At 43.4% G+C, this 14464-nt stretch overlaps 1 protein-coding gene across 6 annotated transcripts in view; it reads right to left on the reverse strand.

The window, feature by feature from the left end:
- ARHGAP44 (Rho GTPase activating protein 44) overlaps positions 1-14464 on the reverse strand; it is a 219697-nt gene that overhangs the window by 86777 nt on the left and 118456 nt on the right. For all 6 annotated transcript variants that reach the window (XR_005200822.1, XR_005200821.1, XR_001826152.2 and 3 more), the window contains exons 2-4: positions 13164-13203; positions 12658-12762; positions 810-886 (exon numbers count right to left, since the gene is read on the reverse strand). Coding sequence is in view for 2 of the 6 variants with exons in the window: in XM_017531386.2 (XP_017386875.1) it covers positions 810-886; positions 12658-12762; positions 13164-13203 (222 nt within the window). In the remaining 4 variants the exon portion in view is untranslated. The remainder of the gene's footprint in view (positions 1-809; positions 887-12657; positions 12763-13163; positions 13204-14464) is intronic.

Raw genomic sequence — 14464 nt, forward strand, 5'->3', positions numbered from 1 at the left:
CTGGAAAAGAAAAATTCAACCACAAAATTCCCCTTCTCCCTATTTCTTCCTCAGGAATTCCAATTAGATGGAATGTTACACTCTTGCATTCTATCACCCATATTTCTCAACTTAAGAATGCCTACATCCTTATCTCTGCATTTCATTCTCTTCATTCAGAGTGGCTACACCTGTTTTCGAGTTCAGCAATTCTTTGTGTATACTTTTCAGTTTCTTTCGAATAAAGATCATTAAAAATTATTAGCATAATTTCTGAAAGTTCTCTTTGGTTTTTCTGCAATCCTGCCTATTCTTTTTTAATAGCGTTTAATTCTCTTGTCAAGGATTCTTTTTTTGTTTTTTTAAATTTCCATTTGAACAATGATTTTACATTTTCTTCTATATAGTTCTATTATTTTTAGTTCTCAGGGTACCGACTCTCCTACTGATTGTGTCTGCGGATGCTCTCTTGTGACCATTCTATTTTCAGTTTGTTTTATTGTGAGCTCAACATCAGTAAGGGCTGCTTTTCTGAGAATCCCATAAGTTCTGACATTTGAATTAAGACGTTTCATATTTGCTTCTGCCAGAGCCCTAAGGATTTCAATCGTCCTTCGCCAGTTTCATGTTTATCTCTCTACTTGGATCTTGCCTCACTGCACAGATATGACTTTAGAGCCAAGAGTTCTGATTTCCCATTGGCAATATCTTCCTCTTTTCCACCAAAGTCCCCAGAGAGAATTCAGGTGTTTTCCTGAGAGTCTAGTCCCCTTTTCATGGATGGGGACTTACCTAGATTTGGCACCAACCCACGCAAAGTGTCACCTTACCCAAGAAGTGTGTCATCTCCCAGGATAGCTGAGCCCTCCATCAGACACTGAGCCAGTGTTGTCAAAGGCAACTTTTTCTGAAAAGAAAGCAAATGGTGTAATGAAGCTACTTTTCATAGTCACCTGTTGGCTCTAAAATAGCAAAAAGTCAAATACTTGCCTACGTTACTATATCAGTATGAAACAAGCTGACTTTAAAATAGCTTTAAACCTAGAAATTCATAGTGTACAATGATGGGTTAGACTTAGAGATGTCAAAATTCAGAAAACGAGAACTGAATTACAATTGCCACTTTGGGAAATCAGCCTAAGGCTTACATGCTGCATTTTAAAATGAGGTAGGATGGCAAGAAGGAAAAATGAGAAAAACTTAAAATTATGTTAACAAAGATTTGAGCAATGCCCTAATTTCCAAAAATCAATACGTCTCTTAAGGAGTGTATTAGCTTTATTTTAAAAATGAGGCAGTAGCCAGGTGCGGTGGCTTAAGCCTGTAATCCCAGCAGCTGGGGAGGCTGAGGTGGGTGGATCACCTGAGGTCAGGAGTTTGAGATCAGCCTGGCCAACATAGCGAAACCCCGTCTTTGCCAATAATGCAAAAATTAGCTGGGCATGGTGGTACACTCCTGTAATCCCAGCTACTCAGGAGGCTGAGGCAGCAGAATGGCTTGAACCCAGGAGGTGGAGGTTGTAGTGAGCCAAGATTGCACCATTGCACTCCAGCCTGGGCAACACTAGTGAAACTCCATCTCTAAAAAAAAAAAAAAAAAAAAGAGGTAGCTATGGTCAAGAAAGAGAGAGAAAAGTGTTCACATGCAATTACAACCCAGAAAGAGTAAGCACCAAAATAAAGACATACTCCAAAGAAGATAGATGGCCAAAGAGCACATGAGAAGATGATTAACCAACTTCATTAGTCATTAGGGAAACCCCAATCAAGGCCACAGTGAAATATCACTTTACACTCACTAAGATGGCTATAATAATATTAATACTTGACCAAAAAAAAAAAAATAAGGATTGGTGAGCATGAACCTTCACTCATTCCTAGTGGAAGTTTAAACTGGTACAGCACTGTGAAAGTGTATTAGTATCTCAGTAAGTTAAGTAGAATTATCTCATGGCACAGCAATTGCACACCGGGATATATATCCAAAGTAACCAAAAACAGATGTTCAAAAAAGAGGTCTACAAATGTGAAGGGCAACACTATTGACAATGGTCAAAAGGTTGTAACAACTCAAATGTCCACCAGTGAATAAATGGATAAACAAAATGTGGTATAGCCATACAATGGAACATTATGTAGCCATGAAAAAAAGGAATGTTCCATGCTACAGCATGGATGAATCTTGAAGACATCATGCTAAGTGAAATAACCAAGACACAAAAGGACACACATTGTATCTCTAACGAAATATCCAGAATAAGCAAATCCATAGAGACAGAAAGTAGATCAGTGGTTGTCACAGGGCTGCAGGGGTGAGTAGAATCGGAAGGACTGCTTAATGACTATGGGGTTTCCTTTGGGGATGATGAAAATGTTCTGGAACTAGATAGTGGTGGTAAACAGACTAACTGTTAAAACCACTGCACACTCTTAAACGCTATATTTTATGTAATAGAGAGGGAGAGACAAGCTGTGATAGGAGTTTAGCATGACCCGTTCCCCATGCTAAGTATCAAAGAGCTCTTTCCTTGCTGAGCTAAGACCAGCCCAGCACACACAGACAGACAGACCAAAAACAACATAAGAACCAATGGCACCTTCTCAGGTCTTCTAGTCTAAGTGGCTACAAAGGTAGTTCTTCAAATAGAAAGTGACTGAACTACACCCAGTCCAGAGCCTCCTGGTGTTATTACATAGAGAGTTTCCACTCTAATTCATTTACTAATCCAGTATTTATGATGGGTAGGTACCACACTAGTGATAAACAAAACTAAACACTGCTCTCATGGAACTTTTTTCCTCTTTTCTTTTCTTTTTCTTTTTTTTAATATAAGGTCTTGCTCTATCACCTAGGCTGTAGTACAGTGTTGCAATCATAGTTCACTGAAGCCTCGAGCTCCTGGGCTCACTCGATCCTCCTGCCTCAGCTTCCTGAGCAGCTAGAAATACAGGCATACACTCCCACGCCTGGCTCATTTTATTTCCAATTTTTTTGTAGAGACTGTATCTCACTATGCTTCCCAGGCTGGTCTTGAACTTCTGAGCTCAAGCAATCCTCCTGCTTTGGCCTCCCCAGGTGCTGGGATTGCAGGTGTGGGCCACCACGACTCAGCCACAGAACTTACTTCTAATGGTGAAGACAAATAATAAACAGCATCATACCTTGTCCTAAGTCTCTTTTCATCTGGCTGTTCATTTATATCCTTTATAATATCCTAACTGATAAATACAACTAAAGTGTTTCCCTGAGTTCTTCAAGCCATTTTAGCAAATTATCAAACATGAAGAGGGGGTTGTGTGACCCCAAGTTTATAGCTGGTTGATCAGAAATACCAGAAGGCTGGATTTGCAATTGACATCTTAAGTAGGGGCAGTGTGGTAGGACTGAGCCCTTAACCTGTGGGAGCTGGCACTAACTCCAGGTATACAGTGTCAGAATAAATGGTAAGACACCCAGCTGGTGTTCAGAGAGTTGGAGAATTGCTTGGTGTGTGCAAAAAATCCCTCCACACATGTCACAGAAGTCATGTAAGCTAGAGAAACAGAGTATGGTTTTCAAAGAAGCAGGCATAATGCTCCAATTGCAGCCTCACAGAGAAGGCGCAGCTCAGCCAGGGGTGATTTTTGTCCTCCTGGGATCATCTGGCAACATCCGGAGACATTTCTGGTTGGCACAGTATGGGAGGTGCTCTTGGCATCTGATGGGTAGACGCCAGAGATATTGCTAAACATCCTGCAGTGCACAGAACAGTCTCCCCCAACAAAGAATTACTAGGCTCAAAATGTCAATAGTGCAGTGGTTGAGAAACCTGGCTTAATTTGCAAGTGTCTAAAATATGCCAGGGACAAGTCAGTGAAGATGCTTCATCTCGAACGTCAGATGGTACAATCATAGCACTTATGAGCTCACATAAAAAGACCATATTGGTTTGTGATAAACATTCGCAGTCCCATGACCTGCCAGCAGGGCAAGATTTCAGTGTTTCTGAATCTTTTTGAAATTTGACAAAGAAGAGAGGATTTGCCTCTAGTAAAGGGGACTTGTGATAGTCCAGGGGTTGACATCCTTTAAAGAAATAACATCAACCAGTAGGTGAGTAGAGTTTTTCAAAATATGGAAAAAAGACTAGTCAGGTGATCCTGTCAGTGAGTTGAGCAGAAAACTGTGTCACTATGTCCATGGGTGATCAAATGAATGACGGTCAAGATCAACAGGACAAGACCGGCCACTGGAGGAACATGAGGCTGATGGGACTTTTGGAGGGAGGATGGAGAGGGGACACCCAAGCAACTGTTCTGCAAAATGCAGAATGGAAAACACAGTTTGGAATTACAGTGCTGGAGGCACCAGGCTCTGAGCCAAGGAAGCCGCAACATTTTCTCACCATTTTGAGTCATTTAACACATGCACGAATGATTTGAGTTGTCCTCTCAGGTAGCAGTGAGGACAAAATTAAGTGAATTCCTAAGGGATATGCCTTTTAGTCTTAACAAGGAGCATAACCTTTTCCTCTTGCCCTTTCTCATTCTCTATCATATCTATTAAAAGAATGAATTGATTTTTGAGTGGGATATACATGCATATGGCATAAAACTAAAAGATGCTAGAGGATTTATAGCCAAAAGTCTCCCTCCTCCACCACCTCATTCCCCTTACCAGAGACCACGACAGTGACCAGATTTTGTGTATCTTTTCATAAATACTCTAAGCAGATTCAATTATACATACGTGTGTGTGTGTCTATTTTTAGTATTTCTCCCCACCAGTTAGCATACTAAATATACACACACTCTGTGCCTTGCTTTCCTTTTCACAGAGCTAGATACCTTTCATATCATTTCCTACTATTACATATGGAACTGTCTTTTTCGTTTATTTTAATGGCTACAGACATCATTGAATGAAGATGACAAAATGTATTTACTCAAGTACCCTACCAACGGTGTGACTGTCACTCTAGGAGAGATGACAAGGTGAATTTGAGAGCTTGGATTCTAAGATAGGGGTAAAAGTTAGTGAAAATCAACATGAGTTTTTATTTGTGTAGATAGCTTACAAATCAATTACAAGGAAGTCACCAAATGACAAGGGAAAGGAAGAAATGCATTAAGATGGTATACTTTAATATCAAAAGGGGTAATTGCAACCCCATAATTAAAGACAGTACATAAGAAGAAGAAGTTAAGGGGAGTATAACGCACAACAGACTACAAATGATTTCTATGTCTAAAAAGATTGCGTAAGGTGAAAGGACATTATCAGCTCAAGAGATGCCAGGCATTGTAGCAATCTGGTACAACCTAATGATTGCCTCTAACTGAGATATTGTTTGCTCTCTCCCTCACACTTACCAGAGTACACCCCCGTTACCCCCATTTCAAGTAGAATAATATCCAGTCTTATACAAAGGCACAAGAAAGCTACAATGGACTCTGGGGACTCAGGGAAAATGGTGGAAGGAGGGTGAGGAATAAAAGATTACACATTGGGTACAGTGTACACTATTCAGGTGACAGGTACACCAAAATATCGAAATCACCACTAAAGAATTTATTCATGTAACCAAACACCACCTGCTCCCCCAAAACCCGTTGAAACAAATAAATCAATTTTTTTAAAAAAGGATATTCCGTCTCAGAAGAATTAAATTGCTCAAAGATCTAGAAAACCTCCAGAAATTTTTCCCTCCGGTACCAAGGATCCACACTGACAAAGCCAGTCCCCTGAACCCTGGTGAATATCAGTGCCCAGGTAAAAAGATCTTAGCAAACTTCACGCTGGCCAGTGATTTTCAGAGTCAAAGAGAAGCTATTAAAATAATGTTTTTCCCTGGCTCTGGAGTTCAGATAGACTCTAAAGAATTAAGGGAAGGAGGCCAGGTACGGTGGCTCACACCTGTAATCCCAGGTGTAATACCAGCACTTTGGGAGGCCAAGGCGGGTGGATCACAAGGTCAAGAGATCAAGACCATCCTGGCCAACATGGTGAAACCCTATCTCTGCTAAAAATACAAAAAATCAGCCGGGCATGGTGGCACATGCCCGTAATCCCAGCTACTTGGGAGGCTGAGACAGGAGAATCGCTTGAACCCAGGTGGCAGAGGTTGCGGTGAGCCAAGAATGTGCCATTGCACTCTAGCCTGGGCAACAAGAGGGAAACTCCATCTCAAAAAAAAAAAAAAAAAAAAAAAAAAAAGAATTAAGGGAAGGAAAGACAGGCTGTCCCAGGGTTTCGATACAGTCAATCTGACATGTCTGAGGTGACTGTTCTCTCTAAAATTATCTTGGGCATAAGCAACAGAGTTTGTAAGGTGACCCAGGCGATAAATTTCATTCTAATATCGACCCATTCCTACACACACACAGTCACTCACTCTCTCTCTCTCTCTCTCTCCCCCACCCCTTTCTCTCTCTCACATATTCCCTATATTTGAAAATCGTTGTCTACTATCCTCTAATTCCAGGCCCAGGCAACCAGCTCTTCCGTGGTTCACCCCCAACAAGACACACAGCCCAGGGTTGATGACTGGGTCTCAACAGCTCTCAGCAGCCACTCCAGCCTAACAGTGTGCCACTGCCAACGGCACCAGGTTACACTTCTTTCATATTTACTTAAGTTAATGTTGTGCAAGGCAGGTACATGCCATACCTCAATGAGCCCTCAAACAACCCTGCTAGGTAGGGAGTTATTATGATTCTTACCATTTTCCAAATGAAGAAACTAAGGCTGAGGAGGTAATTAACTTGCCTAAGGTCAGGTTAAATTAGGAAGCAACAGAACTTAGAAATTAGGAAGCTTCACCCTTGGGTCGTCAGATTCCAGAGCTTAACCTCAGAAGTACCTGTTACAGAAGAAGGAGGACATGCTAGTCTGGCAAGTTCTGTGCCTAAAATATTCACAGACCATCCACTCATGACACGCATCTACTTGTATCATTGCCCTGTTGTGGCAGGCTCTTTCTTAGGCACGGAGAACAGAGCTGATGGACACACAAGATCCCTGCTCCCATCGCAATGATGGAAATGAATGATCACAGTGATTTCAGATCCTAATATGTGCTATGAGGAAAATAAAACAGGGTGACGGGATTAGGATGAGGGAGGCAGCAGACACATTAGGTGGTCAAGAAAGCCTCCTGAAAAGGTGACATCTGAGCTGAGAACTGAACAAACTGCTGGCTTGAAATGCTGGGAAGAGCATTCCCTGCAGAGGGCAGAGGAAACACAATGGCCCAAGCCGGGTGTGAGCTGAGCATGGTCAGTACCAGGTCAGCACAGCTAGAAAACGGTAATGGAGGGGAAGGAAGCCCAGAGCCAAGCTCAGAGATGCAGGTGGAAGACACAACATAGTGTCCAAGGGCCAAGGTAAGGAGTTCGGATTTTTTTTTTTTTTTTTTTTGAAACAGAGTCTTACTCTGTTGCCCAGGCTGGAGTGCAGTGGTAAAATCTTGGATCACTGCAGCCTCCGCCTCCTGGGTTCAAGCAATTCTCCTGCCTTAGCCTCCGGAGTAGCTGGGACTACAGGCACGCGCCGCCAGGCCTGGATAATTTTTCTGTATTTTGGTAGAGATAGGGTTTCACCGAGTTGCCCAGGCTCGTCTTGAACTCCTGAACTCAGGCAATCCGCCAGCCTCGGCCTCCCCAAGTGCTAGGATTACAGCCGTGAGCCACCGCGCCCGGCCAGGAGTTCAGACTTTATTCTACAAGGGGAATCCAGGAGCAGGATTAGGCAGGAGAGTGACGTTACTGGATTTCCAATTTAAACACTGGCTCCCGAGGTGGCAGAGAAGGGAATACGGAGGAGGAGGGGAGAGACTGGGGTGGAAGATGTGACAGGAGCCACTGTGTTCGGGAAGAGCTGACAGCTGCTTAGACTAGGGTGGTAAATGTTGAAGCCAAGTGGAAATTCTTTGGAGGAAGAGTCAGCAGGCCGTACTGACAGCCTGCACACAGCGGGTATCGAAAGGAAAGATTAAAGGATGGCGTCTGGAATTTCGATGAGCAAATGCATGGATTGAGAGTACCCTTTTCTACTGTTTTGCCTCTTTGCTGGGTCCTTCTCCTGGTAGAACGTGAAATGCTGCGGTCCCTGGGGTTCCTGAATCATAGGTCATTTGTCTTCTCCCCCTACATTTTCTCCTGAGGTGATCTCAGTGACTCCCAGGGATTCAACTGGCACTCGGGGTAGAGACCATGAAACCCCCTCTCCTCTTCATACGTCCATATCCCTCCCGTTACCAAGCTCTGACACTCCACCTCCAGGATCTACCACGAAGGCTGATTTTTCTCCATCATCACTGTCTTCATTGCATCTCACTGATATTGTTCCCATCTCTGTGTAATTGGCCTCTCACTTCTACCACGGCCCCACCCATTAGTCCCTTATTCATACAGTTTTCAACAAATCCGGTCATGTCTCTCCCTGTTAAAATTCTGGCCTTCCTCTGCACTTAGGGATAAAGTCCAAACCCTCACCAAAGCCTACAAGGCATGATCCCATCCCCCTGCAGTCCCGCCTCAGGCCACATCCTCTCCATTCTCTACAGTCTGGTCACTCTGGCCATCTTTATGTTTCTCAAAAATGCCAAACTTGGCCGGGCATGGTGGCTCATGCCTGTAATCCCAGCACTTTGGGAGGCCGAGGCGGGTGGATCACCTGAGGTCGGGAGTTTGAGATCAGCCTGGCCAATATGGTGAAATCCCGTCTGTACTAAAAATACAAAAATTAGCTGGGCGTGGTGACACATGCCTGTAATCCCAGCTATTTGGGAGGTTGAGGCAGGAGAATAGCTTGAACCCGGGAGACGGAGGTTGCAGTGAGCCAAGATTATGCCATTGCACTCTAGCCTGGGTAACAGAAGCAAAACTCCGTCTCAAAAAAATAAAACAAATGAAAAACAACAACAACAAAATGCCAAACTCCTCTTTCCTGTCTCTGGGAACCCAGCACACCTTGGCCCCTGACGGGAAGTATGTTTACCCCTTGTGGTACGGCTACTTTTTACCTGTCCTTAATGTCCACGTCCTCAAGGAAGCCTCCCACTATTTAATTCCTAGCAAGCGCTTCTTCTCGGTGCTGAGACATGGTCTGAGCAGCCAATGCCATGCACGGTGACTGTGAAGCCTGCTTCCCGCAGGTGGCGAGCTTCTGGAGCACAGAAATCCTGCTCTGCTGGCTCAGCACTTGGCATACATACCGCCTTGCATGGCAGAGTTGGTGCTTTCTAAATATTTGCTGAATAAGGTAAGAGAAACACTTTCACACAGTAGCACTTTATTTTTTGGGCATGACTTCGTAATGAGAAATGCAAGGACTTCAAAAAACCAAACATCTTCATTCTATGAAAAGTCTCAAAAACCTAGTTATTATCCTGGACTAAAGATGGCAACATGGAAAGGTAATTCAAATTCTTTCTATTCTTCACCCCACAGAAGGAATCCAGTTTACTCAGTACCCATGAGACAATCATGTTCTCTCTGGTCATTGGGATAATGGCAACAAAATCCCATTTTTATGACTCCCCATATCTGGCTGGCAGCCACAGCTTTCAGGGAAAAACTTTTAAAAGTGGTATGACAAAAGTTTAGAAGTTGGAACACGTGACTAAATGGCTAAAGGGCTACTGAGCTTGTTAAAAGCAACTTACATGTGCTCAAATAAAAAGCAGAATACTGCAAGGATCCCCATGAAGTCTCTCCTGATCCTGAGATTCTATGACCCACACGCCCCCTGTGATTGTCCATCTCTGGACCCTCTCTCAACATTCAACTTCCCTAGACGGTGTCGCTTCATTCACTCCTTCCCTCCCACCCCACCTTCCCTTTACCTAATCCCTTTCATTTCTTTTCTTTTCACCCATTTCTCCGATCTTGACATATCTCCCTACTTAATCATCGCAAAGAAGTGGATACACGTTTCAGTATTTGAGGTGATTTATAAGTATCACATTTCCTATTAAATCTCTTAATGTGTTTAGAGAAAAACTGAACAAAATTGAGTTTGGACTTTTTCTTCCCCCAGTTCTTTGATTGTATCATATTTTAAGTAGCTCTTTGACTTTCAGACCATTTATTCAGTCCTATGATGACAAGGAAAGACGGATCAGCACAAGAAATCATTGACAAAATCAAGCACTGGAAATCCATGCAGTGAAATCACTGACCTGTACGTGCCTGGGCACCTACTTCCACTGCAGACTTCTCCTAGTTCACATGTTGATCACCACATGCACGTGACTGCAGCCTTCAGAGCCTGATAATGCTGCTCTGGGTAAAGCTGTTTACTATTTCTAGAAATTGGCTAGCCTGGGAGGGGCAGTCTCTCCAGGGTCAGAGAAGACATTGCATGTCTGCTCTAGTAAGAGAAGCCAGATAGTGTATGTTCCAGCCGGTGAATTATGGCCAGTCATAGCAAACCCATTTTTCCTGGACACATATTCACCTTCTCAGCCTCCCCTGCAGCTAGAGAAACACAAATGAAATTAATTCATGGTCTTACCACTTCCCTGCTTCCTGCTTGTGACGTGGTTATGTGAAGATGTGATGTGTGGAGCTGCAGCAGCCACATTACAGTTACAAGTAGAGACCCAAGTGTCACATAGATGCTGACCCAAAGCTGCTGAATAAACCTTGGAACTGGCTACATTAGACATCTTGTTAAGTGAAGCAGTAAGTGCCTTTTGCTCAAGTCTCTATTAAGCAGTGTAGTTATTAACCATGTGTTTTATTTTCCGTATTCAGATGCTCTGACAATATCTTGAGCCCTTGCTGACCATAGAGGGACTGCCCCTCCCAGGCTAGCCAATTCCTCGAAAGAGTAAACAACTCACTCAAAACATGCTTTTTAAATTCAAACCAATCTAGAGCTCATACTTCAACAACCTCCTCTAAGGGGCTCTCATACCCCAGGCCCCCATCCATCTACCCTAATCACCTAACTGGGAGGTCAAGTACCAGACAACTAGAAATAGTCCTTAATAAATCAAACTAATCAGTCCTAAATCTTCTGCAGACACCACAACAAAGGCTTTGGCCCACAATCCCCTCCTCTACCTCCTGACCAACCCTAGAGTTTCCCCTGTGGCCTCCCTGGGTGATACGGCCTGTCCCCTTCTCTTGGGAAGGGTGAATAACTATCTCTCATTGGCAGTCATCTCTCGATCTGCTGGCTTTGCCATAGCTCAGATCTTCCATCAATACCGTGTACTTCAGATCACTCAGGGACCCAAATGTCTCCTTACTGATATAGTATGTAGGACTCTCAATCCAGTGAAAACTCCACCAATCCAGGTAACTTCATCTCATCTGAGAAAAATAATGTTAGTACTAATCCACCTACCAACACCAAAGGCTGCATTCAAGCCTCTGGTGGTAGCATTCAGACGATACTCTCGATACCAAAACACACTGTACTTTGGACCAGTTATTTTAAAGATAGTGCTTCTTGGAGCAAAAGAAAGGAGATGGATCAAAGGCAGACTTGGCTCCAGCACCCCCATCCAGAACTGTTCCTGGCGCCCCCATGCGATGTGGGTTTGATAAAAGGGTTTCATGCCCAAAGTCGTTTTGCAAACTCTCCCTTCAGATGGTTCAGGTTCCCCTTGCTGAATTCCTGATACATGCAGAATTATTTCTATAGATATTTTTCAGAGCTGTGAAGTTTTATTTATACACATACAAATGATTCCTGCTGGGAATATTAAGAAATAAGAAACCAGGGCTTGGAAAAAAAAAAAAAAAGAAAGAAAGAAAGAAAGAAAAGAAATGACCGGTAGGGCAAGCAGAGCGGGTTTTTGCACTGCAGCAGGACATGGGAAGAAGTATTGTGGCCCATCACGTCACAGTTAACAGAAACGAGACGAACAGAAGCTAAGGGGCATCAGGGACACCAGGGGGAAATGGAAGTTGGCAATAATTGCACGTCAAAGAAAAAAGTCTAAAAGATCACAATCATGTAGATTATCAACTCAAGAAGGAGGAGAAAAACCTAAATTGCGTATCCCTTGTCATAAAGCCAAGGGAATGTCTAAGAATATCTTTTAATCTTTGGTGGAGTGGAGACGGATGGGGTCAAGAGGAAGATGAACCTGCAGAGACTGTTCATATGGGGGGGGGGGTGTTTAAAGGGAATTGCGTTATACAATGGCTGTTACTTCTAATGTAGGTTATAGACATGGGCATTCAAGTTGTTTTATTTAGCAGGCTCTCTTTCTTGTGTCTCATTATAGTGAAAACAATTTTCAAGGGCCTTTAGAGGTCACTTGCAACCTCTAAAACCACAATGTAATTTTTTTCCATGAGATCTTAACATACTGTTAAGGCGAATGCAATCAATCAATGAGCTGAATCAGGGGTCAGAAAATCCATCAAGGATAAAGCTTCCCTAGAGGTGAGATCCCAAGCTCATCTCTGCCATCTTCCCAGTTGGTCCAGTCTGGGGAGGACAGGGAGGGGACCTCACTTTGCCTGGGGAGGGCAGGGGATGTTTCAGGCTGAGCTAAAGAGCAGGAACAGTAGGGAGGGTTGTCACTCCACAGAATCAGGGAGCTAGGGCTGCTGAGTCAATTCTCAGGCATGTAAGCAGCTACATAAACAGCTACGACCAGGAGGGTCACACAGGTAGGATCCTTGTCCTCAGCAGGCAAGATGTAAGCTCCCTGGGGACAGGAGGGCACTTACAGAGCGCTTGTCAGCCTCTGCCCCTTGCTGGCCCTGCAGACATGCGGTGAGCTTCTTGTGCGTGCTGTGCGACACCTGTTTCACCAGCTCCAGACGCTTCTCCACCTGCAGAGAGAAGAGCAGGGGGTGTCACTGGGAGAAGGCAAGGTCAGGGGAAGAGGGGTTGTAGGTGTGGACAATCACAACTCATGTTTCCACGGAGATAAGGACTCCTGGAGAGACAACTTTCAATGCCGGAGAACTGGAGGGGCAGGAATCACAGACTCCAGGATCCTTGGGCTAACTGTGTGGTGAAATGACTTTAAACCTCTCCTGAAAGAGCTTAACCTAAACCAGTATTCAACATGCCAAGTACTGTCGTAAAAGACAAACAAACAAAAAAACAACTTCTCTCCAAACAGTTTGTAAGGAGCAGCTGAAGCAGTTTTAACTGCATCGGGGATGGTTTAGTTTTAAACAGAAAAGTATCTCTGGGGGCTGGGAGCCAGCATCAGTGACCGCCTTACCTGAAGAAGGTCTTCACTCAAAACTTCTGTCTTTTCGGCCCTAAAAAGAACATTAAGAAACATATCAGTAAGAAAATGAAGAACAGAGCCTCATAATTACTTCCCAGTCTCTTCACTTAAGCCAACACCAGAAAAACAGAGACATTAGTAGAAGAAACATCTAAGAAGAGAATAGATAAAACTAGAATTTACTAGGAAATGTAAAAAACCAACACACCAGCAAACACAGCAAAGCAGAAGACTTTTCTGCTATAGATTGGAACCTGGATTCATGACAATAAATGTCTGCCTTTGTTTCCAGACGTATACATATATATATATATATATATATATATATATATATATATATATGTATTTAAGTATCAGAATTAAGGTTTCCACACCCATAACCCTTGGCCTTCCCCAAAGAAGCTAATGTAGCAGAAATCTGAGAAAGGATCAATTAACAACAAACTCAGGGACCGTATTGAATCCCGGCAACTAACACAAATGCCACCACCAAGGTCTGGCAACCAAGCATTAGGTCCACCGGACCTAATTCAAGCATTAGGAAAGTGGAGTGCTTGAACCTGAAATTTCTACATTTAGAGAAAGACCCTGGATGTGTGGGTGACACCCCCCACAGGCACCGAGGAAGGAGAACTGTGCAGACCCCAGGCACAATTAGTGCCTAAAGTATAACTCACTGCTTACTTATATCTAGCTTATATATACATAATCATACTTAGTCCCACATAATCTTTCTATATAATCATATAACTTACTGCTTACTATATTTAGCTTATATATATAATCATGCTTAATTCCATATAATCTTTCTATATAATCATATAGGTATTATAGTCAGAGCTGTACTGACACATTTAGTGCTAATTTATAGAATCCTTCTGTATAACCATATAGTAGTTTATAGCAGGAGGAATGCCTAGAGCAGTCACAGAACAGAAGCAGTACATGGGAAAACAGCCAGACCAGGACAAGAACCAAAGACCCAGGTGGCGGCGTCCCTGCCTGAAAGGGCAAACGCTGCATGGCAGGCTTGGAGCAAGAGCTTCTCCTCCTGATAAAGGAGTTGTAGTACCTTTCATCCAGTTCCTGTGGAAAGCAGGCCTCAGGCCTGAGATCCCACAAATAACCGAGGGAGAAGAACCCCTCTGGTGTGACCAGTCACAGTGGCTGTACACCCTATCAGTCTTTTCTCACTTCTGTGCTAGCTCAAATCATCCTCCCATAAATATCTTAAGAGAAGAGCACAAGTCTGTCAGCTCCCACTGCACTGGCTTACAATATCTTTCCATTAG

The sequence above is a fragment of the Cebus imitator genome, unplaced genomic scaffold, assembly GCF_001604975.1.
Source record: "Cebus imitator isolate Cc_AM_T3 unplaced genomic scaffold, Cebus_imitator-1.0 Scaffold72, whole genome shotgun sequence".
Taxonomy (NCBI): Eukaryota; Metazoa; Chordata; class Mammalia; order Primates; family Cebidae; genus Cebus; species Cebus imitator.